The sequence below is a fragment of the Cryptotermes secundus genome, unplaced genomic scaffold (assembly GCF_002891405.2).
Source record: "Cryptotermes secundus unplaced genomic scaffold, Csec_1.0 scaffold10, whole genome shotgun sequence".
NCBI lineage: Eukaryota > Metazoa > Arthropoda > Insecta > Blattodea > Kalotermitidae > Cryptotermes > Cryptotermes secundus.
The window spans coordinates 960,501-988,158 of NW_019735554.1; the positions used below are offsets into that span (position 1 = coordinate 960,501).

A 27,658-nucleotide genomic window follows, 5' to 3' on the forward strand; every position below is an offset into this window, starting at 1 on the left:
TGAATTAAAATAGTGCTCCAATGAGGTATACACTGAATTGGCTTCACATATAACTGTTCAAATGTAAGAATTTTTATATTCTGGGTAGTACCATATTTTTGTTTTGGGAATACCATACCCATCAGAAATCACTGCAATGTGACTGTAGCTGTCACTTAGCCCCCCTCCCAATACAGTACATGAACTTACTTGCTGTGAAACCAGCATTTCCCTTGTTTAAAGAACACAGATTGCCTGAGAGCCTCTTGAAAACCCCTCCAACAAGAAAAGATATGCACTACTCACACTATCTTGCAATGGGTGCATTCAGACTTATGGCATGGTCAAGAAGGCAGTAGGTTATGTGTTATGTGCCCACTGAATGTATGCAGTTACACTACTTGTGCTGTCAAAATGCCACACTGAGTTGCACACTGAAAAAAGTGTTCATAGTTAATACCTATGTGAAAAGTAGTGAAACGATTCCAACAAATGTCAGCATGTTATAATTCCAAATAAATGATTATAATTATTAATACAACCAAATAAATTTAGACAGACATCATTATTATAAAATAAATTAACTGATTCAAAATGCTGAGTACCCACTGAAGAGAAATTGGATGAAATCAGAATTATTCTTAGAAATCTCTTAGATGGCTTGCAGAGACTGGGTTTAGTTTTCACTGGTTCCAAAAATAAACTTGAGTAAGTGAATGTGAACATTTTATGGAGGTGCAAGGAATGAATGCCTGCATAACAAAAGGGGCCATTTCCGGCATTTTCTGTGACCTGGATGTGTATTGTTGACCTACCGGCTTGTCCATGTACAATCATGAGTCTTGAGTGTGCACAGTGTGAGATGCTGCAAGTAGCATGTGTCCCTCCAAGCTGACCATCCAAGGGCTCTCTGAGAGCTTCTCAGATGGTTTTCCTATAGTGAAGTTGTAAGTCTGGAGTTTCTGCTTGTAATGCACACTGGAGACTGATGATTTGGAGCAGATATATGTCATAAGCCATGTAACAGTAGATACACAATTCAGTTATTGAAAAGACCTATGGACTAACATAATGAAATAAATAAAACAGATCCTTAAGTTTCATATATAAAAAACAAAAGTAATTTCGTTTGTGTAGATCCTATAACATGGGAAGCATTAGAAAACAGCTTTGAAAGGCTCTGAAACAAAAACCCCAGTTATGGATGGGATTGACCTGGAGTTGCAAAAATATGCATATAATACAATTAAGATCAACTACTGATCAGATTTTCTGCATTTGTCAGATACTGGAGAAAAATGGGGCACAGTGAGACAGTACGTTAGCAATTCATGAACTTTAAGAAAGCCTATGATTCAGTTAGAGTGAAAGTACTGTAATTGTAATTTATTTCGAGTTCCAGATGATCCAATAAAACTGGTTACAAACCATAGGATATAGAACATGTCAAATATTAATTAAAATATGTCAGGATAAGCAGAAGAACATGAAAGTACAATACAATCATAAGTACAGTTCAGGTATAAGTTGAGCTCAGGTAAATAATTAGAACCTGTCAAAATTATAAAGCAATAAAATAAATGATATAAAGGACAATAAGTATTATTGTAAATACAATAAAACTATTATACAGATAGACTCATATAATTCAATATAGAGTAACTAACATACTATTCATATAAAACCATTAGTTTACAACAACATTCATTAACACTATAATACTCCTCCAAGTCATAAAAACAGTGGGTAATCAAGTATCTTCTTAAAGAAATCTTAAATTGCTTGTGTATCTCAACAATACCCTTTATTTCAAGAGGCAGATTATTAAATAACTTTATACCTGTCAAGTAAACACCTTTTTGTTACAGTGTTAAGGTGGAAGTTGGGAGATATAAATTACTACTCTGCCCTGTCTTGAGATTATGTGCATCATGATTAGTAGTGAAAAGTTTCCTATTCTTTGATACAAAGAGCAAAACTGAATAAATATATTGTGACTTCAACGGTAAAATTCCAAGCTGCCTGAAAAGATTTCTGCATGAATGCATATTACAATATCCTGTCATTAAATGAACTGCTTTTTTTTTTGTATCACAAAGAGTTTCTTGGTATTGGTTGCCTGCCCCCAAAATATAATTCCATATGATAGTATAGAATGAAACAGAGAATGATATATCTTCACCAACGATGAGCCTGACAGATCTTATCATAAAGCAAACTGTAGTTATTTCTTCCCTTAAGAGAACTCCACAAAGCCACCCCAGTTCTTCATGTCATTGACGTCAGTAGCCTGTCCCCAGCCAACCGGTCCTTCTTGTTTACCCGCTACCACCGTGCCATTGACCCCCAAGTTGCCTGGATTCACTGGCCGGTTTTCCTTCCCCCCCTTCACNGGCACCAGATCCCAGAAGACGACTTTCTTCAAACTGTAGTTAGTTTGTTAATAACTGAATCAATATGTATATTCCAAGAGAGGACGTTATCAACTTCCAAACCAAGAAATTTGAGATGAGAGACTTCCACTATATCACTAATATTACAAGAAGTGGAGGCCTTGGTAGGAACACAGTTTTTGGTTATAAACTGCATAGTGAAAGTCTTCAAAAGATTGATTGATAACAAATTTGATTTAAACCATTTATCTATGATTATAAGACTTTCATTAAGTTTAGTTTCCATAATGTCGGGGCTTTTATCAATGACTATGAGGCTGGTATCATCAGCGAACAAGACTGATAAAGCAGAGTCAGCAGTAGCTTGGGGGAGATCATGAATATACAATTAGAACAGCAGAGGACCCAATACCGAGCCCTGTGGTACCCCTTGCTGTATTTTAGACCAATTAGATGTAATATTAGAAGAAGTTATACTATCTTTCAAGTTAATGCACTGGTATCTGTCCTTAATATATTGTGAATATAATTTCTTGGATACTCCAGTGACTCCATATATTTCCAGTTTATGGAGAAGGATGTTGTGATTTGCACAATAAAAAGCTTTTTCAACATTGCAAAATAGTCCCTTGGCTTTTAGTTTGTTATTTAGTGCAGTTAAAGTTGCATTTATTGAAGTATATATAGCATTGTCCATCGATAGATTTTCTTGGAAGCCATATTGATTTGGAATAATAATAGTATGTTTCATGAGATTATTTACGAGTCTGTTATACATTACTCTCTCTACAGTTTTTGAGAAGGATGTTAGTAGCGAGATGGGTCTGTAGTTAGGTAATGTTGATTTATCTCCCGTTTTATGTATTGGCTTAACTACAGAGTATTTTAATTGATCAGGGAATACCCCAGATTGTAAAATTTTATTACAAATGTAACTTTATGTAAAGCTTATATACGGTGCACTGAGTTTAGTGATCCTCAGAGATATTTGATCGTATCCACAAGAATCTTTAGTTTTAAAAGCTTTAATTATTTTTTCAATTTCTCCAGGTGTGGGTGGTTCATTATGAATTTTTGGGTAATTATTTAAAATTGCCTGATGCATAGATGGTAAAAATTCTGTAGCCAAAATATTGCTATGCTTACCATTATCTGTTTTAATTAATTTGTTACCAACAGAAATGAAGTAGTCATTAATTTGTTCAGCAGCGTTTTGATTCTTGTATTTCTTAATTAGATCCTGAAAGTCGTTTCATTTACAGATTCTGCCCGTTTCTGAATTAATTATTTTCCAAGTAGAATTAAGTTTAGTATGGGATTTCCTAATATAGTTGTCATGAGCAATTTTTTTTTTTTGGCTAAAACAATGACCTTGTTTAAAATTTTACAATACTTGGAATAGTAATCTTTCAGAACTAAATTCCGTTCCTTTTTTAGTCTTAAATATAAGTTCCCCCCCCCCACAAAAGACTCTTGATACCGGTGGTGATCCAGTTGATGTTTCCACCTTTTGTTATCTTTTGTTTATGAATCATAGGGAAACAAGAATAGAAAATTCTCAAGCAGGTGTTCAAGAAGACATTAAATATATAATTCCCATTGCTTCCTCCAAAGACTTCGTCCAAATTTACACAGCTTAACTGATTTAAAAAATCAGCAACAGTAAATGTATTAATTTTCCTGTATGTATAGGACTGATGTTCTCTTATTAATGTGAAGGGATGGACAATGATAAATACTTGACCTTTGTGATCTGACAATCCATTATGTATAGGTGAGACAAGAAAATTATTAAATCTAGTGATGTCAATGAACACATTATCAATGGAAATACTAGAATGTCTGCCAATTCTGGTAGGAAAAGTTACCACATTAACTAAATTAAAAGTTTTCAAAAGGGCATTTAGTTGTTTAACCCTACTAGACTCTTCTAAGTAATTGATATTCATGTCTCCACAAATAATTAAATCATTTTTGGGATTATAAAGTGAATGTACAATATTCTCTGATTTATAAAATGAGAAAAGTTACCAGAAGGTGACCTGTAGATAGTTAATAAATAAATTTCCTTACCCTGAAATTTAAACAACACCACATACCTCAGTTTCTCTGTCAATGCAATAAGCCTTCAGATTTAGACTGGAGGAGATTATATTGTTGTTCATATATATACACACTCCTCCCTTCTGTAATAGCTTCCTACAATAATGAGCACCACAAGTAAATTTATCAATAAAAACAGATTGGATTTCCTGCGAAGTTAAGTGGTGTTCGGTGAAACATACAGAGTGGGGCGCAGGAACTTTCTTTTTGTGAAGACACATTGTGAAGGGAGGGAAGGTCGCAGAAAAGTGGGAATAAGCTCAGCGAATGCAGCAGTTGTGGAAGTTTCTAATACCCCTCAGTAGGAAACATGAGGTGGACGAGTGAACAGCATGCATTTGCTGTTGAAGTCCATTTTTCAACAACCATTCCTACATGGTGGTGCAGCGTGTGTTCTGTACTCACTTCGGAATTAAGCCCAGAGGTCTGCTTCCCAACCAGAAATCGATTGTTTTGTGGGTAGAGAACTTTAGGACAACCAGGAGTGTGGTGAAAAAGTCATCAGGAAGACAACGAACCGTTACGACACCAGAAAATGTGGAGGCAGTTCGACAGTCGATTTTGAGATCTTTTTCATACCAGCTCTTGAAGATATGTCTCTAGGAAATGTCTGGTTCCAACAGGATGGTGTCACGGCCCACACAGCCCGAGCTTCAATGACAGTTTTGACGGCAAAGTTCCCCAGGCTGCTCATCTCACTTCGACGTGACATCCCATGGGCAGCGCACTCACCTGATCTAACACCATAATTTCTTTTTATGGGATACCTCAAGGCAGAGGTTTTTAAACATCGCCCCACAAACCTGCTTCAGCTGAAGAATGTTATTCGGCAGGAAGTATCCCAAATTCCAGTGCACATGTTGGAACGTGCAGAGGGGAACTTCAGAAAACGGTTCATCAGTGCATAGAGAACGGTGGCCACCACCTTCAAGATATTTTGTTTAAAACTATATGATTTAAAACTTTAAAGTATGTTCTTTCATTAGCTAAACATAAATTTTGTCTGTCAGCAATACTTTTTCTTTTATTCACCTTCAAAAAAGGAAGTTTCTGCGCCCCACCCTGTAATATGAGGCAATTGCTGTGACAAATGACATAAAATTTCATTAGTTTTTTTTTCAAATACCGCATATATTCTGATGGAATATGGTTAAGTTAGCCTTATCTAGTGAGTTAAACGTTTCAGAATTCTTTTGCTTGACATTTAAATTCCTAGAATTATTATAATTGTTATGATTATTGATATTATTAAGATTATTAAACCTAAATTGCTTTTTATCATTTTTTAAAACTGTGATATTTGATGGCAGAGTGTTAAATAGCTTGACCCCTGAATAATACACCCCTCTCTTATAGGATGATAAATGTGTTGAAGGTATGTGAAGGTGGTCATTCCTTCTGGTACCAATTACATAAACAGAGTTATTGGTTTGAAACTTATCCAAATTATTGACAACAAATGTCATCAGTGAAAGCAACTATACACATGGGATTGGTAGTATGTCAAGCTTTTTAAATAGATCTCTATGTGTATGAGTTGGGCCCACTCCCATCATTATTCTTATTATTTTCTTTTGAATAACAAAGACCTTATGACTGTCTAATGAATTTCCCCAGTATATTATTCTATATTTCACCAATGAATAATAATATGCATAATATACAGCTTTAAGACTATTTATATTTAATATAAAGGATAATTTTTGCATTAGAAAACAAACTGTGCCCAACTTGTGAAGCAAAAAATCGATATGTCACAAGTCAGATGATTGTCCAGCTGCAAACCAAGAAATTTTATCGTTTCTACTTCTTTCAGCTTTTTGTTAAAAGCAATGTATATAGTGTCTAGCTCGTAGCTGCTGTTGGGGTAAATTTTACCATAAACCACATAAACATGTGATTAAAAACAACATCCAATTTTATTTTTAAATTATAGTAGTCTTTAGCTGTGCATAGAATATTTCTGTCACCTGCAAACATAATAACTTCCAAATTTGTACTTATTTCAAGGGGGAAATCGTTCATGTATATGTTAAAGTGTAAAGGTCCCAACACCGATCCCTGAGACACCACATCCAACAATTTCCCAGTTAGAATAATATGTATTATTTATGTAATTTAATTCCACTCTTTACCTCTTATATTGGAAGTAAGATTTAAACCACTGCAATAATACACCCTGCACTCCATAGTACTGCAGTTTTATTAAAAGATCATGATTAACGCAGTCAAAGGCCTTGGCTATGTCACAAAATATACCAGTTACATACTCTTCTCTGTTCCAAGCTGTAGGTATTACATTGGTTAATTTAAACATTGCATCTTCGGTTGATAATCCCTTTCGGAATCCATACTGCTCTGAAAGTATTATTTTATGTTTTACGATATGATCATTGAGTCTTCTAAAAATTGCTGTTTCAAAAACTTTTGCAAAACCAGTTACAATAGATATTGTCCTCTAGTTACTTATAACAGCCTTTTCCCTTTTTTGTATACTGGCTTAATCATTGCATATTTTAATCTTTTTGGATATAGACCCATGGTTCATGACTTATTAATTACATAAGTTAGAGGTTTACTAATTTGTTGTCTGCTTACTTACTTACTTACTCATGAAGCTGAGCCCTTCTGGAGGAGCGGCCAATTAATTTGTTGTCTGCACAGTTTTATAATTTTATCTGTTAGACCATCATACCCTGAAGAGTTTTTTTATTTTAATTTGCTAATTCTACTAATTATTTCTCTTCTGCAACTAAATTAAGATTCATATCTGGAATACCATTTGGGAAATGGGAATGCAAGTATGACATTGCAGTATAAACATTAGTTTTCTCAATATTAAGATTTTCTGTTATTGATGTGAAATATTTATTAAAACTATGAGCTGCTTCTTCAGTATTTATTTTTTTACTATTATTTTGAAAAGTCTGAGGTAGATGTTCTTTGTTCTGATTGTTAATCCTCCCTGTTTCAGTGTTGATAATGTTCCAGGTAGTTTTTATTTTGTTTTTGGCTGATGTAATTAACTGATTATAATATTTCCTTTTAGCTTCTCTTATTACTCTTCTTAATATCATGCAGTAGGATATATAGTATGATTTAAACAAATTGTTGTAACTGTTTCTACAGAGAATGAACAAAGATTCCTTCCATCTACAGGAGGTATGTATACCAGCTGTTATCCAGCCACTATCCTTGAGTTTATTTGTTACGTTTTGCTTTGGAAAGCATGACTCATAGACAAGTAAATACTTATTTAAAAATGAGTTTAATATTTCGTTTACATCATTAAGTTTATATATATTTTCCCATTTTCATTAGACAGTTTAAGAAACTGAGCAATCCCTGCGCTTTTTTCTTCTCCAGGAAATCAATATTTTTTAGTACTAGACACTGAGCACAGTGATCTGATAGTCCATTACTAATAAAGACTACTTCATATGAATTTATCCTTGCCTTGTGTATAAAAATATTATCAATTGCAGAGCATTTGGTCTCAGTTATTCTATTTGGGAACTGTACTGTATGAAATATATTATTTGATCAGAACAGCACTAGTAGCTGTGTTTTACATGTAGACTCTTCTAAAAAATTTACATTAAAATCACCACATATTATAAATTCAATTTTTGGTTTATAGAATAATTTGAGTACTCTATCCAATTTATTTACAAAGCACTCAAAATTCCTACAAGGTGACTAATATATACATCGTACAAATATGTTGATGTCTTTTTAATTGAAAAGCCTATATAGTGTCAAATGATTTTGAAAGGGTGAAATTAACCCACCTTTCACCTGGAAAAATCAAGGAACAAAAAATCATTAGAATAGCATGATTAGTATGGGGATATTAAGATCTCTTTGAGTGCGAATTACAAATGCTAATTACTGTACTGTGATATTTAGTATAGTATATCTAAAAACTTTCAAAGTATGCTCACTGAAAATGATTCTGTTAAGGGTTCCATCTTTTGGGATATGATGCTGTGTAGTCCACTGAAAGTCAACCAACATTTTGGAGGAACATGTCATCTCCATCTTCGGGGTCACCTCTGCTTGCCACCTGCCTTCATGTTAGTTTGTTGCTTTGGCTTATTCTTTGACCCTGAAGACTGGGACATGTTTATTTCAAACATCGATCAACTTTCAACAGAGTACATGGTGTCATATCCCAGAAGACAGAACCATCACCTTCAAATTAAATTTTAAATATTAAATTCTGCTGCAAAAAATATTTAGTCCTAATGGTGACTATCATTTAATTAATCTTAGTACGGCTCCAGAAATTAACCCAAAATCTACTACACACTTAGGAAAACCCACTTACCAACAATGCAGTAGCTTCATGCAAGTGTTTTATACTCACCAGCAGTTCAAACTCCACAAAGAAAGTGTATTTCTGGACCCCTTAATCTTGGGAGGGCAAAAAGACAAAGAATTCAAACCATATAAAAATAATTTCCTTTCTTTAATAACAGCAACCACTCAGAATCACAATACAAAATATGACATACTTATGTGCAGTTACATTACTTTCACTCTGCAGAACTTAAATTGTCCATGGGGATACCCACAGACTAAAAGGAACGAACATATATTTATTACATACAGACTCTATGTTCAACTTAAAGGAAGTGTTATAACATCTATGTAATTACATTTATATCTAGGTGACTGTCACAAATTTTAAAAGTGTGTCTGAAATATGGAACAAATATTACATGTACCCCAATAAACAATAAAAAAGACATTTTAAATTCACTAAGAACATTCAGAAGCTTGAAGGGAATACAGAATTCCATGAAAATGAGGAAATTGCCAGTACAAAGCTGTATTTATGCAGATGTCACAATGCTTTGATCTCTCAGTTCCCTGAAATTACCATCTGGTTAAGTCTGTACATACATCACGAAAGTTCCACTTTCTTGTTCATCATTCTAGCAACACATCAGTAACTGCTAGTTATTTACAAAAAACCACAATGTGTTTCAATCGATTAATGATCATCATCAGTCAGCCATTTTTTACAAATAAAAACAGATCAGTGAACTGCTTAATACCAACATTCCAAAAATTAGAGACTGGATCAAATTCCAATGAGACTGTGTATATACCATGACTGTAATATATAAAGTAATTGTATATAAATGTCTGAACTGTATATGACATAAACAGGATGCAACAGGATGCTTAAATATAATATTGTCTGAACTGTATTAAAAAGTTAAGTTGCTCATTGTAACTTGAGTGTAAATGCTGGTTCAGTGTTAAAATAGGTTGCACCAACACGTTATGCTGTCATTTTCCTAACTGACCACTGACAGAAATCATTATCCAAAACACTTCATATTCAGTGCAGTGTTGGTTGTGGTGTGTGAAGATGCAGTTAGTTACACTGAAGATGTGTCTCTTGATTTGTTCATTGTAAGTATACTGTTTCTGTGTTCCGCTGTGGTATTAATGTATAATTTTTGTACATAGATCCTACAAGGATTGCACCAGTATACTGAGGGAATTATATTTTTGGTTGCATGCATTGAGGGCTGTGACTTGTGTTTTTGATGTCCCTTACATTTCAGAAATTATTGTGTTACTTATGAATTTTGTGTGAAAGGTTGGTGAACAGTGAAGATTTCATACATAATAGGATTCAAAAGCTTGGATTCTACCAAACAACTGGTACATACATGCCAAAACACAGGTCTCAATCAATTCAACAATGTACAATTAAAATCTGTTTTCACAAATTTCTGTATCTCATCTTCTTGTTAACTTTTATCTCTGTAATTCCCTATGGAAAGGCCAAGTATCCCATACTCTGCAAAATGAAAAAAAGTGACTAACATGTTGTCGCACATGTGAAAACTAAGCAAGGAGTTTTGACCGTGCTGTAAAGGCTAAATACCACACTAGAACAGACAGAATTGCGGCCATGAATTCGGAATTAACCCATGGTCCTTGATATGCACCAGGATAGTTGACAACAACGGTGACCAAAGATTTAACTGACGAAGGATCTTCACCACTTCTAAGAGCCTTCCTCAATGCAGCATAACCCTCCTCATCATACAGATTAATACTATAGTCACCACTTTTCGCCTTTTTCACATCTTCTGTCCAACTGACTTGGTATTTGTTGTCATCTCCAATTCTTGCTGCTGGTAGTGTTCTTCCGTTAATTTCTGCATACAAGGGCAATCCAGTAACATGGTTTTCGCAATTTAAAGACAACTCCGCCACGAATGCTATATTGGTTAAAACTGTAGCATCCTGGGTTGTATAAGCTGACGCCGATACTTTTGGCTTCGTGCACACATCTGCTACTGTATAAGTAAACAGAACAAGAAAACAGATACTCAAGAAAGTACTCCTATTCCCCATTTTCTCGGCTATCAAATCACTTCCACGCACACACGTTACAGAATCGTCAGAACCGGTCAGCACCTATAACTAATATATATATATATATATATATCGACCGATCTCGACCGATCTCGACCACGGCTGCCACGTTTAATCGTTTTGGATTTCGAGGCACAGGTTGTGCAACAGCACGCACATAAAAATCTGCCTAAATAACTCATTTTCAGTTATCCCATTTTAAACGTTTCAAAATGACTTGTACACTGGATATACTAATTCCAAGGCAGCGCCATAGCTCAAGCGGTTAGTCGCTGGCTTCCCACCGCGGCGACACGGGTTCGATCCCGGGTCTGGTCAAGTGGGATTTGTGATGGACAAAGTGGTTCTGGGGGGGGGGGTTTCTCCGAGTACTTCGGTTTCCACTGCCAATCTTCATTCCATCAAAATTCTCCATCATCAATCATAATCACCCGGGGCAGGCTACAATCAGTGGCCGCCGTGCTGAGTGGACCCAGTTGGACCCCACTATACTAATTCCTGCCCCAGGTGCGCATTTGTTTGACGAACTTTTATGGTGATCGGGTAAACTGTTCCAGCACCTAACAGACGAGGCTGTGCGAGATCTACCGGATCTTTGCTTGTGCACGTCATGCACTGTACCATCGGCCTAAAATTTGTCACAAATGCGTTTAGTTGTTAATCATGTTGGAGAAGGTCCCGTTACAAATTCACACCGCCACTGTCTTTGTACTTTGCACACATTTTCAAATTTCCATTCACTTATTCACTCACTAATGGCATATTTCCATTACCACTTCAAATCATTTTGCGTTGCCCGAACAACAACCGTTCCCTTGCAATTTTCTTTGAACGTCCTGCGATTCGATAACGTGGCTCTGTCATTCAGGAATATTTGGAATGTTATTGAAATACTATCACAATCAAAAAGTTCGTGGACTAGCCGCAAAGCATCGTTGTAATGAACTACAGCAGATAGGTTGAGACACGGTCTGATGCCCCGACAGTTCATCTCTCGTCACAGCAAGAGGCAGTTGCATGCAACAGTGTAAGCAGAACTACTGCCTCTATTGTGAACTGCAGTTAAATGCAAGTGGCGGAAATCGAAAATGTAGCAGTTTGAACAAGGGACAAACATCAAGTTCTGCCAGAAACTAGGTAAATCCCCAAGCGAAATTGGCTGTTGCTACACGACAACGCCCCTGCACATGGTTCTGTTCTTGTCCAAGAGGAACTGGCAAGGCAACAGGTCACCGTTTTGCCACGTCCTCCGTACTCACCTAACAATGAGTACCTTTCTACTTCCGTTCTCATTTTGTTGCCGGCTGGCTACCGTCTCATAGCTAACTAACTTCGGTCTGTCGGTTAAATTGCTGCTGGCTCTCGCCAGCACAGTACTGCTTGCTTTCAGGTCCAGAGTCAGAGTTACTTCACAACTGGCGGTTTCCCGCCAATCATTTCGTCTTGGCGCCAAGCACCTTGAAGATCACGAACATTTTTTTTTTCAAACTGAACCCTCGCGGTCGTGGTCCTGATGTTAACATCTGCTTTGACGAGAAGATGGGTTTGTCTCTTATGAATAGGCTTCGCCTTTGTCAAGTGCACGTATCTCACATATAGCCTTTTCTTTTCGGGTAACTGTCAGTCCGGTAAAGCGACAATTTGGAATGAAGAACCTCTCATGGGGTTTGAGGTGTGTCTCTGAGGAACAGAGCCACATCTATATGTAAGTCTTGCAGTTGTTTACTGAGCTCATAACGCGCCTCCGAGAGTCATTTGCATTAGCCCATGATCATATGTTTCGTTTTCAAGGCTTTCACGTTTCGATTCGTTGCCGCGGACACGTTTATTGGTTGCCGTTGCCTAGTAATGGCTGTCTATTTCGTAATATTCCTATGAGGATTAAAGCTTATATTCCTTGAAGGTGATCCGTGTTAGACACCATAACAAATATTCGTTCCAGCAAGAATTGAATTGCATCTGTCGTTAACACTTCCAAGTTCCTCCTCTTATCAGAAGATGGCGGCATGCATCCCAATAACTAGCGTTCGTGGTGTCGTAAAATACAAGCTATTTGTGATGGCGGCCTTGTGGGATGTGACGTGACGTAGCTTGGTAAATACGTGGGTGCTGTCCGCGATAGAAATGGACGCGGCCTGGCGAGTCGGAGAGGCATCACGATGCCGTGGAAAAACGTCGCGTCGGTTACTTCGTAGCACCGCTCACTTTGTTCCGCTTGCAGTGGTGTCTTCCCAGTTTATTAACAAGAGAAGAGTACTACTATCTTCTGGGATGCAGTGCCATGCAGTGCGACAGGAAGTCACCTACATTTCTGAGGAACGTGCTGCATCCATTTTCAGGGTCACTAATTGACCTATTGACCTGTTGTACCAGGCCCGGATGATAGATGATGATGACGAATGTGGATTCGTCGGTGGACTGAGAATTGACACGGGAAAAGCGAAATACTGTGAGAAAACCTGCCCCCGTGCCATCTTGTCCACCACAAATCCCACATGACATGACCGGAGCTTGAGTCCAAACCGCTGCGTGGGAAGCCGGCGACTAACCGCCTGAGCTATGGCACGACCTTTCTTCCGTGTAACTCGCTTGTCTTCCTCTTCGACACTGCACGTCCGCCCGAGAAAAAATGATGGAACTTCTATCGGGCTATACGGCGTCATATCCCGGAGCACAGTACCCTTAACCGATTATTTCAATTCAGCTGTTCCAGAAAAGGGGTAAAATCCATGCGACCCCTCTGCAACTTTCCATAAAGACGTAAAAATTAAAATATACAAAACTATAATTTTGCCTGTGGTTCTGTATGGTTGTGAAACTTGGTCTCTGACATTAAGGGAAGAACAGAGACCGAAGATGTTTGAGAACAGGGTGCTGAGGAGAATATTTGGACCGATGAGAGATGAAGTGACGGAAGGTTGCAGAAAACTGCATATCGAAGAGCTTCGTAATTTTAACTCTTCAAGTATAATTAGAGTGATTAGGTCAAGGAGGATGAGATGGGCAGGGCATGTAGCACGAATGGGATGGAAGACGAATGCATACAGGATATTTATGGGAAACCCAGAAGGAAAGAACTACTAAGAAGACCAAGATGTCGGTGGGTGGGTGAATAATATTAAAACGGATCTCAGAGATAGGATGGGGTGGTATGGACTGGATTGATATGGCTTTTGATAGGGACCAATGGACAGATCTTAAGAACACGGTAATGAATGTCTGGGTTCTATAAAATGTTGGGGAATTCCTGCGTATCTGCCCAACTGCCGGCTTCTCAAGAAGGGGTCAATTGCACGAAGTTAGTGAGTTAGTTAGTTGATATTCAGCCACTTATTGGAGAGAAAACCTCATTTTAACCACATCAGACACATATATCATTACACGCGCTCTTTTCAATCTGTACATTAATGATGCCCCCCGAACTCATAGCGTTCACCTGGCCCCCTTTGCGGGCGACACCTGTCTATATGCGACAGATCGCAAGGAGGGACTTATTGTCAGAAAATTCCAGCGCGGTCTCAGCTCAAAGGAGACCTGGTTTGAGCACTGGAACATTAAAATTAAAGAAGGTAAGACTCAGGGGGTATATTTCTCTCGTAGTCGTCGACCGCCTGTTTCTGGTCTTACTCTAAAGGGACGAAATATTCCATTTGCAAATAGTGCAAAATATCTAGGTGTAATCTTCAATAGGAGAGCTACATGGAGATTGCACATAGAAATGATGGAAGCCAAGGCCTTCCGAACATTCATTAGAATATATTCCCTATTCAACAGTGAGCGATTGAGAGCTAATGTTAAACTGGCCCTCCACAAAACTCTCATTGGATGAGAGTATAACTTATGCTGGTCCCGCCTTGGAATTTGCGGCTAATGAAATCTAATGAAATTGCAGTGTCTGCAAAACAAGGTTCTCCGCACCATTGGAAATTTTCCAAGGCCCACACCAGTCCGCGATTTGCACATAGCGTTCAACATCTCATATGTATATGACTATATAACAAAATTATGCAGGCAACAAGTAGAAGTCATACAAAATCATGATAATGGGAATGTTCGCAACATCGGGCAAGGCGAAGCCCGACACAGAAGGGCTTAAACTTGGCGGCGGTCAGGCATACGACCGTTCGAGTAACTAGACAGCCGTGGTAGCGAATACTACTAGAAATAAGGCGTAATCTACTGTACTGAGCCTGGACTGACAGAGGCCTTGTCTATATTGTACATATAAATAGGAATTAAGATTAAATTCGTAAATATATGTAAATACTGACAATGGACTTACTAATACGGACTATGACTGACAAATGACAGATCGGACCTCTCGTGAGAGAGGGCGCTCCAAATGGACAGGACAGTAACTTTCATATAAGGAAAACACAAAAAGCCCCATGAGCCCCAGCTGAGGCTCGACACCAAGACAGACAGACTGACTGACCGTCAGTCGCAACATGACTTTGACTTTGACTTATTAAGAGAGAGAGAGACCCGTGTGGAGGCGGGGTCGAATACCCCCACCGTGACCCTGCGAGTCGTAGGAGGCGACGAAAAGAGGAAATCTCAAATCTGAGACAGTAAAATATGGTGGCGAGTACCAAGGGACTCGGACATGAGAAAGACTGCGCTGGCAAGGACCAGCAGCATATATAAAAGACAGACCCGTCCTGTCGTCAGAGATGGTGCCTCACAGAAACAAGACCGTAACTGTCAAACAGCAATAAATATCTTATCATGAGCTCTAGATGGGGCTCGACGCCAAGACTTACTGACTGACTGACTGACTGACTGACTGACTGACTGACTGACTGTCAGTCGCAATATGACTTTGACTATTAAGAGAGAGAATGAAGAGTAGTGTGAGTGTTGCAAACAGTTCTAGAGTTCTACAGTTCTACAGTTCTACAATTCTAGTTCAATGTTGCGTTTCAATACAACGTCCAAGGTGTTACAGAGTTCACTAATGTTACGAGTATTATTCTTCTTCCATTCTTCAAACTCAAGTTCGTCTGTGTATACTGTGCAACTATAATAAATATTATAGAACAGTTCAACAAGTGCTTGTCCCTTCATATAACGACATCTCACAAACACATTTACATTCCTAGAGTAAGTGGGTCAGGACTAGGAAAACAAAAAATTTACAGTGGAGCGGAATGGAGTTTTGTATTATGTATTTTAATTCAGACATAGGGATACTGGCCATTAATGTAACATTCTCCAAACCACTTCATGAACTGCTTTTACACTGTACATTGACAACTCTTCATTACATTTTTCTTTTAATTTTCTGCCAATGGTATTTAACTGTTGTACTTTTTAATTTGTGGTATTGTTACAGCCCATTACGTCAAGTTTTGATGCATGGCTGTATTGCAATAGAAAATTGTATCATTTCGGGATTGAGCCTAACAAAACTTTTACTAGAAAAGGATAATTAGCATTTCATATTGTTTCACAATCACGAATGCAGTGTAACCGCTCACTTCCTTTGTGCCCTTTTCGTTGTGCGCCACTCCACCACCGCTCACTTCTTTGGGTTCTTTACTTTAATCAGTAGAGCTGGGTTCCTATCCCAGGGTCTTATAAGGGTCTGGCTCGGACAGGGCAGGAAGAACACTTCATTACAATCACCCACCTTTCGGCGGTTGCACTTAGTAGTCCTTTAATCCCTTCCAGCTTTCTGCATACAACTGAATTTATTAATACTATTGATTTGAACTGTACTTATACTATTTTACGGAAGGGCCGTAGTGGTAAATTTAGTGTCCGACTTTGCCGAAAGTAGTGTCAAGACTCCCCGAGGTGGAATGCCCTCTCTCTGAATTCTGAGGTCCACGAACCCCAGACTCCAAGAGAAATCCACTCCTCCACTTCTACCATTGGTTAATTTTTCAAACTAGGAGGTTCCCTAAATTTTGAATTCCCAATCATGTGGTTCTGCTATGTGATTCTGGCAGATGCTGACCTGACGCTAAGGATGACAGCCCCTTGATGCATTACAGTCAGGGTGTGAGGCTCCGGCCGTCCCACTTCTAAGTTATCGCTGTCCCAAGCTGTCAGCTCTCATTTTCTCAAAGCCTTTCCGACGTTGCTGAAACTGCCAGAATTCTAGGAAAGTACCAGATGTTACTTCCTGTTCACATAGCAAAACTTGAACTATGTCCCTTCCGCGTGTAAGAGCTGGCTATCTGCCGGATCTCTTTGTTTGTAATATTGTTAATCTTAACTTAATACAAAATTTAATTTTCACACAACACTCCTCCAGTCAGAATGGACGGTTACAGCAGCTTCCTTCACCTTCCGTTTTATGCCAAAGACCACAGCCATGCTTCGAACTGAAAGAAGTAACGCTAAACCCGAAGAATTAACTCAGATGAGCACAATCCACGAGTCATTGAACTGTTCTTCAAACAATGCAGGAGGATGTGAGTATGCTGGTCTTAGTGCACGAACAAATCTTCACCGCCGATGTTTGTTAGCTCCGTAAACTTCTTTAATTTCTTAAGGAAATGAAGCAGATTTATGAGATGGCAATGATGTCTGTGTGTGCACATGTGTCTATTTCAACTTCAACCAGACGCCATTTTCAAGAAATTTGGTCTACTAACTTTGCCTTCAAGTAAATTTGTTTCAGGATCCGACAAAGAGCTGGTTGAGTGTGGGCGACAAGTATCCGGGAATCGCAGCACGGCGCCCAGTACATAATGTCACTTTAATTATAGGAATAAGAGAACCTCGAGGGACCGAGACCACAACAGAGACGGGAAAGAGGAAACGATTTTTATGTCGAGTCTGATAGCTCTAGCACTTAACACTGATTCGTTGCGAAGTTGTATTTTAATCGGTGCACAGTAATTATCCGAAACGTGACCAAAATTTCTGAGGTCATTTGTCCGACAAATGATGAACGTACACCCAACTCTTACTCGCAATGTGTGTCAAGAGCTCTGGCAGTTGTACCAACCTCAGGCCAGATCAACCACTGCTACTACACAATGGATCAATCGCTCAACTTGACATCCTGCCCTACGATTGGTTCAGTATTGCCTAAACTGGCAAATTGTAAATTGTTCCGCGGAAGAAAAAGTACAGAATTCCGCGAGGAGTTCCGCCAAGGGACCTACATTTTCTTTGCGCCTGATTTAAATTGAAATGGTTACTTAACAGACCATTCGCTATTAAAAGCATAAACTCACACGTGATCCAGTCTGTAAGGAGATGGATTTTGAGTCACTTCCAATTTTGGATGATATCTAACAGAAATAGTGCGCGAGTTGGGTTGCAAATTTTCAGATTATCTGCCATTAGTTCTTCCTTAGATCAGTCAGTACGGCGATGGACTATGGGCTGGATGGTCAGCGTTCGATTCCCGGCAGGGAAAGAAATCTTTCTCTTCTCCACAGCGTTCAGGCCGGCTCTGGGGTCCATCCAACCTCTTATCCAATGTGTACCGGTTCTTTTTTCCAGCGGATAACATGGCCGGGGTTTTGAAGCTGACCACTCACCTTCATCTAGTCCCAAGGTCAAGAATGATGGACCTACAGCTCAACTTCTCCATGTCTTAATTACATAGTGCTTAATAAATTACGGACATGGAGAAATTTTCTTTTTTTTTTTAGCTTTTTATATTCTTTCTTAGTAAGACAACTTCCCAAGGGCTAAATCTTTCTGCATCCCTAAGAACAGGTATAGATTACGGGGCCTTGGTTCAATGAAGGAAAATAATATTTCAGTTGACTTCAGAATGAATGCAAATCTAAGGGCTGCACAATCAACGATCGGCTCTCAGAAGGTGCGTGGACCAACAGCACGTCCAACTCAGGCCTGAGGTACATCCAGACTTCAGTCAGATGGTCATCTGAGGCTTTGTTTCCTGTGCGTAAAGCGACGGAGGTGTGAGACTGACGACCCTCTCCATTTGGTGTTGAGGCTAAAATGCTTCGAGCTATGCCCTTGTTTTATGGCGTGGTGCCTAACTAATTACACAGGAAACTAGTTACTTTAATAGTGATGTATTTAAACAAATGTTGCTAATATTTTTCCAACTTTAAAATGAGACGGTGCTATCCGTTTTGGTCTGGACTAAATCTAGACAATCAGGAGACCGTGAGACAATGAAGCAAATCATCTGTGCATACCGGTGATGTTGAATTATTGCAGGCCTGCAAAATATAGAGATAGAGTATGCGAAGTTCTCATGATATTCGGGCCTGTTACCGGTGGAATGATATACAGAACAGAGGAGCATCGTTGTATGAAATGGAGGCGGAGGTGGAGTGATTGCGTATCACCCACAAAACAAGAAATACACAAGATATTAAGGCTATACTATTTATCAATCTAATATTATACAGAGGGAAAATTTTCACTGTAGCTCAATTTATTATGCTGCAGCGGTAGCATAGACTAGTATAAAAATAAACAAAATCTTCACTACATCGGTACCTGCAAAAGTTCCGGCTGCCAAAACATCAGAAGTAACGAACTGTGACCATTACAATCGGGGGCACACGGTAGGGTAGTTGGTTGAGGCACTATGCTACAAGACAAAAGGTCGCGGGTTTTATTCCCGATGAGGTCATTGGATATTTTCAATTGACCTAAGCCTTCCAGCCGCACTATGGCCCTGGTGTCGACTCAGCCTCTAACAGAAATGAGAACCATGAATCTTCCTTGGGGTAAAGGGTGGCCGGTCGGCGCGTAAGGCTGACAACCTCACCGCCATCTGTGAGTCGATTCTCTGGAAAATATGGGAGCCTCGACGACTCACAACCCTCTAGGCCTCCACGGCCTGTTTCAGGGATGGCTTTACCTTTGTCTACCATTATAATCGTGTCGCTGGGAAGCAGAGGGCTAAAGGCTAACATATGTCCAGTGCTGGTTGTCCTACCATGCAACGTGATACAGGTAGTTAAGTAACGTATTAGCCAAGCCATCTATTGTCGGTTATTAGGCTCTGTAGTCCGGTGTACGTCGATCGAAATTTCGCAGGAACGTAGCACCTCCACCTTCGTTATCGAAGAGTAAGCCAATTAGTACTTGCTGCCCACTTCACTCTGGTTTCGACCCTGAAGACGGCAGCAAATACTTTCTTCCCAAACGTTGGTTGACTTGCACCGTATATGGCAGAAGTAAAACTCTGTGTGAGAACTTCAAATTCTACAACGTCAGGGCTTGCTGCTGGGGAATTGAGGTGAAGGCGAACACGAGGCCGAGTGGCTGAGGCAAGATCCACAGAGTGTGCCACATTTGTCGCTCAGGTGAGAACAAGAGGAACATGCTGCAGCGACACACGCTCACTGTTATTGTGAGATGAGACAGAAACGACGTTCTTCTGACTTCTGTTCAACTGTTCGACAACACGTGAACACGTGGACTGGCATGGAATGACTTCGGTCTGAGTCCTTCTTCTAGCATCTTCTCCACACAGAGCGGCAGGATACAGCGGTATAGCACCAAATAACTTATATTTTTGCGTAAGTAAATCATAAACTCGAATACTTATAATGGCAACTCCCTTCATATTTTGCGTTAAATACATTAAACTATTTAAGCAAAAGAAGTAAATTGATTCATTCCTAAGTCCAGTAATTAAATATGCTGAAGCAAGTGGAATTATTCATTTCATAGGTCATTGTAACAACATAAGCGATATCGATGTTTAATTTAAAGTGCTACTGTACTTTCCTTGTTAAATTGATTTTTCTGTTAGAAAAACTCACATTCTCACAGTAACGCATGATATTTTACATTGTTGTGAAGTCATGAATAGTTAGCTGTAACTGTTGCAAGATGGTGGGACGAGTCTTTCTGGATGATCGCATTCACATTTCCACAAAGTGTCTGTTACTTCATAAACAACATTCCTATATTTATATAAAATAGATATGTAAGAAAAATAAAAGAAGTGCACAGCTTATTAACAGTCTGCTCTCAGATTTAAGTTAAGATCTATATTAAGAATCGCGGGGTGACCGCTTTTATAGAATAAGATGTTTATAAGAATGTGCTACAGAAGGCCGGATTGGCATCACATGGGCCATTTTTGTATTTACAATAATTTTTCCCACAATAAAAAGCCATCCTGTAAAAAAAATCGCATTCACAGCTGAAGTATCACCGAGACATCTACCAGTAGGGCGCATCACGCACATATACAACAAATGGGTCAGCCTTCAAGGAGGCAGTTTCTGTAATGATCCAATAAACATTTTGCCATTCCTCTGAAGCATTAATATAAATAACATTTAGAAATGAAATTCCCAGTTCACAGAAAGCAGTCTTCCCAATATATTTATTATTATGTTTATGTTATATACGTCACTTATTTAAATTCGCAAGCACTCAAATGTATTAGCGTTAAGTGTCATTATTTAAAAGTGTATGGGCCCAAGGCAATACAGTTCTGTTGGCATAAATGCCATTGTAATGCGGCAGTGATAAAAAGCTCGAACTTACAATTCAGGATTTTTTGTCACTAAACATTATTTAAAAGTGTATGGGCCCAAGGCAATACCTTTCTGTTGGCATAAATGCCATTGTAATGCGGCAGTGATAAAAAGCTCGAACTTACAATTCAGGATTTTTTGTCACTAAATATTTTATAGAATTGACGTCCCACCCGACCAAGCGTCGAGACTCAGCTACAGGCCACGTCTTGACGGCTAGGAAAAACTGGAGTTGGAAAATAATCCTGGTTTGTTCTGAGAACTGTACGAAACTCAATGGGCAAGCTGTCCAACTTGTGGTAAAGCAGGGAGACTGTGCTTTAAAGGGTTAATGCTTTGCTTCTGAGAAAAATTATGGATCGAAGCACAAAACGCCCCTCTTACTGCAGGCGGAGAAATATTTTGACAATTTAAAGAAGACGACATAGTGTCCTTAACCTGTCCGCCTGACTACGAATCAACTTAAGAAGAGGTATGAATGTCACGCCGCCAGAGGCAACTCCACCTTTCCTGCCACCCGTGATACACATGAGACTTCCGCGCGAAATGTGAGGTGTTGACGACACTAGCGCCATTAAATTTGATTTCGTAAAATAAAGGCAAATTTGTTCTTGTGCTTGATTGATTAAGCATCAGACCATGAAGACGTCTGGGAGAGTGGAGGTACAGTTCCATCATTCTTCACTCTGGCGCTAGGTGGGGGTGAGTGGTTATCTTCAAGCCCCGGTCACTCAACCTCTGGCAAACAGCCCCAGATACCCATTGGATAGGAGGCTGGGCGATCCCCAGGATCGCTCTGGAGCTTCGTCAAGCCGTAGCCCGTCGCTATATCGACTGAGCTATCCCAGTTCTTAATTTAGTGTAGTATAGATCTTAAAGAAATACATCTCGTCGAACATGGCGGCCACATTTCTGCAGCTAGACCCGTGACATTTTGGACTAAAATAATAAACACAGCCACATACTGTGCGTGGCGAATATCTTAGTACACGCTAACAACGAGAAACACAAATATAGTGCAAAACAATTGGTAAATGTAACATAGCATAAATAGACCGCGAAACTGCATAATTATGAACTCACAGTTGCTGCTAGCCTCGTTATGTAAACTGGCGCTGATGCGATACCACTGAAACACTTCACAACGTCTGTGACGTCACTCCATAAACCCTTATTCTTTCAGCCGCTGACAATGGTGAAAACGACGTCAGACTCGGAGTGTGATCAGCATTACTGCCCCAGCGTACGACTCTGCGAAGTTGCGAGGCCCGCAACGGGTTCCTGCGGCTTCCACCTCACCCGGAGCAAGTGGGACCCGTACCCTTGGGTTAGTGGAGTGGAATTAGGATCAGCTGCTGAGGCTGCAGGACTCCAGGCTGGAGACTGCGTGCTGGAGGTGAACGGCGAAGATGTACTGGGTCAAAGGATCGGTGAGGTCGCCTCCAGGGTGCGGGCGAGGGCTGACCGGGTGACGCTACTGCTCTGGAACGCTGGGTCGGACCCTCACTGCAGTCCCGAAGTAAGCTACAACTGCATCAAATTTGTGGGGATTCACACTTCATGCTTGATACATATTCATCCCATCTGAATGACAATGATTTTAACATCGTAGCACTAGAAACCACAAATTACGAAGTTCTTTGCCACATAAATATTGTCAAGCGATTGAATGCCTGTAGACAGGGTTTAGAATGGCAATCTGAACACTGAACTCTTACCGAACGTAACTACAGATAACTATGACAGTGACACTGATATGCACACTCCAAAGATCAATGGAACTACAGTACGCATGTATTCTCAGTCTTCATTAGCCGTTGCTTGGAAGAGGCTTTCAACAGCGAACGTTCCCTTTCCTCTTGTTTCCCGAACTGTCCACGGCCTCAGCTACCAGCTTCTCACTACTCACAATTGTAACTCTCAACTGACTAAACAACAACTCAAAGTCAAAATCATGTAACGACCGACGGTCAGTCGGAGAGTCTGTCTTGATATCAAGTCCCGATCTGGGGCCCCAAGACCATATTTTTGTTGCTGTCAGACAGCTGTGGATTTGTTGATGTCGGGCGCCCCCTCTGACAAGAGGACGGGTCTGTCTCTTACAATTGCTGCTAGACCTCGCCAGCGCAGTCATTCTTGGATCTGAGTCCTGGACTCATGACCATATGTTACTGTTTCAGATTAGAGAATTCCCCTACCTGGAGGGCGACGTCCACGTATTCAACCCATCCCCCCCCCCCAGGAACAGGGTGGCTCAGTTATACTCCCAGGTACTCTATTCCTTTCCTGTCGCCTTCAACAGCTCGCAGGGCTACGGTGCAGGTATTCGGAACCGCCTACACATGGGGTTGACCCAACGACTCAAAAAGACAAAGTTATGTTACGACCGACGGTCAGTCGGCTAGTCTGTCTTGGTGTCAATCTCCCGCCTGGGGCCCAAGACCAGATTTTGGCAACGGCTGTTGTACTGTCGCCTCTTTACACAGCTGCTGCTTTATTCCACATGCGTTTCCCTTCCGACTGAAATTCTGAGTGGCCGAAACATTGTGCGGAGTTGTGCTGTCCTCATTCGGAATGGAATGTCACATGGTATAGAAAACCTTCAAATCTTGCCATAATTAAAATTGTCCTTTCTTTTTAAATTGGGGCCAAAACCTTGGGTTTCAAGCAGTGATTGCCCTGGTCATATTCCTGCTTAGTTGTGTGACTTTTTCGCACGTACTGCATTAATTTGGCACTAATTCGACATTTAGCCAATAGATGCGGTGTACATGGTGTGGTGAATTTCAGTCATTTGTTCTAGAAGATTGAATTAACAGTCATGACGGAGGAATGGACGAATATAACACTATATTGATTTATAAGATTTAATCAGCTTAAAAAAATATCATCACAACTATAATTTTCTCTTATGTGATCTGCCCTGAATGTAGAAATTTTCAAAACAATAATAATTTGTCAATTTGAAATTTCATACGGTCTCGCATCCTGAATTGTTAATTAATGGCACAGAGGCCATTGTTTTGACACAGCAAGCACAACACGACAGTGAACTACTGACTTCGTCTTCTTCCTTCAAATTTCTCCTAACCTGCGACGTCACCCACCGTCACAGGTACACTGCACGTAGTGCAGTCAATCAGCTTCATTAGTGTCAGAGCAAAGGTAACGCGGTATCGGCAGCAGACGCGGAAACGAGCTACTGCAGGAAAACTGGATAAAATGTGCGACATGTAAATTCTCTTAAGCCAAAATATAAAGGTGCAAGTTGTGTATTTTGTATTTGTTTTGGCACTGTGCATCTTCTGGAAGGTGCTAACTGCTCCGATGCGAAGTACCTCACAACGCTAGACACTGTACAGCACGGAATACTGGGCCAACACGAACAAGAATTAAACTGACATAGATAACTACCGAATGTAATCTGAATTTGTTCACTAATTTCAGCGTTGAAACATGTCTATAGATTACATCTCCATTGTGTGTTTGTTTAATGAAAAGTGTGAAAGCACTTATATATTCTGATTGCATCTAATAACAGTCCTATGAATGCTGTGTCGAATAGAACCGTTGCTAAGAGATGACTCTGTAAACATCGACAGTTTCTGGACTACGGCTAAGTAAACACATTCTTGCTGCAACGAATACGCACGCAACAGTAGAGTTACTATTGGAAACGGGGTGTCTCTACGTGGTCAGTGCCGATGAGTTATCTTGAAGACAACTGGGGCGACCAAGGGAGCAGTGAGCTCAGAGAGAGTTCTGTACGGGAATCGGTGCAGACAAGACCTGAGCGCGTGAAGCTGAAAAAACTCCACTGTTAGAAACCGTTACCAGGGAACGGCTGGGGAAGACACATGAGGCTGGAAAGGGCTTACCGAATGCTGTGTTGATCTGTGAAGTGTGGAGATTAGCGGTGACGCTGTAATTGCTAGTAGTTCCCAGTTGTTTGTATAAGTGGACAATAAATCCACTCACCAAACAAACCCCCGTCTATAGTCACACACATATACGTGACTACTCATTCATGTATTAAAAATTGTGACGCTTCAGGATGTCTATTATAAAGACAAGCAATTATTGTTTATTGCCGTGACTGCCTTTCTTAAAAGAAACTTCACATAAGAACCAGATCGCTTATTTTACTAAATTAAGTTATCCCTTTCGACCAGCGATCTGCAATTTTATGCCGCGGCATCACACAGAGATCAGTTTATGAATTAAACTGTTGTCAAGCGATGGACATGTTGCTTTGGCACTGCAGACAGCGACCATTTTCTCTTAGCACATCTAACAAAGGACGGGGCAGTCGAGAACTTTGTGGGAAGGAAGACCGAATATTCCGAGAGGGAGTAATCTGTGTCTTTGATTTTAACAAATCGACATATTCTTCTGTTTCAGTCACTTTGCTGCGGGCCCATGCCGTCCAACCTGCAGCGCCTGTCTGCTTGTATGAGCTCCATTCTGGCCGTCCTCGAGTGCCCCATTTGTCTGGACACGATCCCACCCCCAGCGCACCAATGCGGCAACGGACACCTGATCTGCGTGAAGTGTCGGGTCAAGACAGAACGTTGTCCGATCTGCCGTGTACGCTTCTGCCGAGCCCGCAGTCTACTCGCCGATCAAGTCTTCAACTCTCTCACAGAAGCCTTCGAGCTCAAGGACGAGGCTGAAGAAGAGCGACCTGCGAAGCTGCGGGAACGTCTTTTTGGATCCAAGAGGAACAAGCCCTTTCAACCATCGAAACTAATGCCGGAACTGAAGATAAGCCTGGTGACCACTCCTACTAACAAGTTCCTGACAAGGGTCCTGGGAAAGTCTTCTTCAGTAGAGAATCTTTCTTCCAACCCCGTGAATCTTTCGGCAGTGCCACGGAACTTATCTGAATTCTCGTCCAATCTCAGAAGCAAGTCTCTTTCAACTAGTGAGATATGCCAGTCTATGGGATCCTGTCCGGTGTCTCGATCGCCGTCTGTCAACTCTACCCACCGTGTCGATGTGCCTCAGTATCTGCGCTCCAAACGCCCCGCCTCTTACCACGGCTCCTGCGAATCTCTTGATGCTGACTTCACCGACAACGAGCAGCTGTACTGTTGTCCCTGCGAGGAAGACTGTCCCGCCCTCATTAAGGGTCTAGAGATGCTGCAGCACATCCAAGAGTCTCACGAAGGCCCACTGGTGCATTATTTTAAAACTCGACTGACTCTCAGCCTCCCTCTAGCGTCTGAAGAAACGGCAGTGCTAGCTATAACCAATGACGGAAATACGTTTTTCTTGAAAGTGGCCCATCAGCCTTCGGCAAGTGACAAATTTGGTCCAGGTGATACACTAGTATGGCTTTGGATGCTTGGATCCAAACAGCAAGCGGATAGTTATGAACTTATCTTGAATCTAAGCAGTCATGGTGATCAAGGGAAATGTCTTAGCTTCCGGTCTAGGGCGTTATCACTCGCTTCAACTTCTTGGACGCAGATATGCGAGACTAGAGCTGCTATTGGTCTTACAGCGAACATCCTCAGAAAAAAATTTGCTACAGAACTAGAACTTGGCATTCCGATTAAAATGGAGGCTGAGGTGAAGGACACGTCGGCCGAACACTGTCTGCCGTAAGGCGAGTGGGTTTCTATCAAGTACGCTCTCCAAATTACGGTACAAAGTGCGTGCTAGTAATCTAGGCCAATGTTAAACGAAGAAAGGATCTCAAGGCACGTTCGCTAATTGACATTGTTGTTAAGCACAAAGTCTTAACATCTGCAATGTGAACAACTTTATGTTAATGTGTGTCAGTCGTCTGTATCTATTGCAATTAATGGCACACACTGCACATTTTGTGACAGGAATAGCGTTCAACTGAATGGGGGGGGGGAGGGATTGGTCGTCGCCACTTGGTTACATTGGTCAATTGAAAACATTATCAGAAATTTCGTAACGAAAACAAAATATCCATCTTCACAATACAATTCTCGCGCGCTCGCAACTGAAAGCTGCAACCATTCACATGCTAGCTTTGCCGCGCCTCTCGTGTCTGTCTGCTGTCATATAACAACTGGAGAAGCACTCAATGACATCTTTTCATATTGGAGCGTTTTACTACGAAGCGCCGACGCTTTTAATTTTGGTTAAAGCCGGAGAGCAATAACGGGCACTTTGCATGAACAGATACGTGCTATTCTGCGCGCATTTCAGTCATTAAGTCGCTAAATATTTGTGAAGCGAAAAGTGTTGCGAACAAAAGTTGTACTATAGAGAAAAAATAAACTCACTTTTTATGCCTTATACACTTTCTCCGTACGAGTTACGGGTTCCGAGATAATTACGCAGAAGTAAGCCCAA

At 40.4% G+C, this 27,658-nt stretch overlaps 1 protein-coding gene and 1 long non-coding RNA gene across 2 annotated transcripts in view; one reads left to right on the plus strand and one right to left on the minus strand.

Annotated features, from left to right (window-relative positions):
* Positions 1 to 4: 4 nt before the first annotated feature.
* LOC117282716 overlaps positions 5 to 27,658 on the minus strand; it is a 52,746-nt gene continuing 25,092 nt past the window's right edge. Inside the window, exon 2 of the long non-coding RNA XR_004513562.1 lies at positions 5 to 964. This is a non-coding gene — a long non-coding RNA (uncharacterized LOC117282716). The remainder of the gene's footprint in view (positions 965 to 27,658) is intronic.
* Positions 20,196 to 27,595, plus strand: LOC111869514. The gene is made up of 3 exons (XM_023861090.2): positions 20,196 to 20,353; positions 22,509 to 22,844; positions 25,727 to 27,595. Exons 2-3 carry the CDS (start codon positions 22,518 to 22,520, stop codon positions 26,933 to 26,935), a joined length of 1,536 nt encoding a protein of 511 aa, XP_023716858.1. The 5' UTR covers positions 20,196 to 20,353; positions 22,509 to 22,517; the 3' UTR covers positions 26,936 to 27,595.

Coding starts and splice junctions, on each gene's coding strand:
- LOC111869514 (XM_023861090.2), top strand. CDS start 22,518: ATGGTGAAAACGACGTCAGACTCGGAGTGTGATCAGCATTACTGCCCC. Junction 22,845..25,726: donor ACCCTCACTGCAGTCCCGAA/GTAAGCTACAAC, acceptor CTTCTGTTTCAG/TCACTTTGCTGCGGGCCCAT.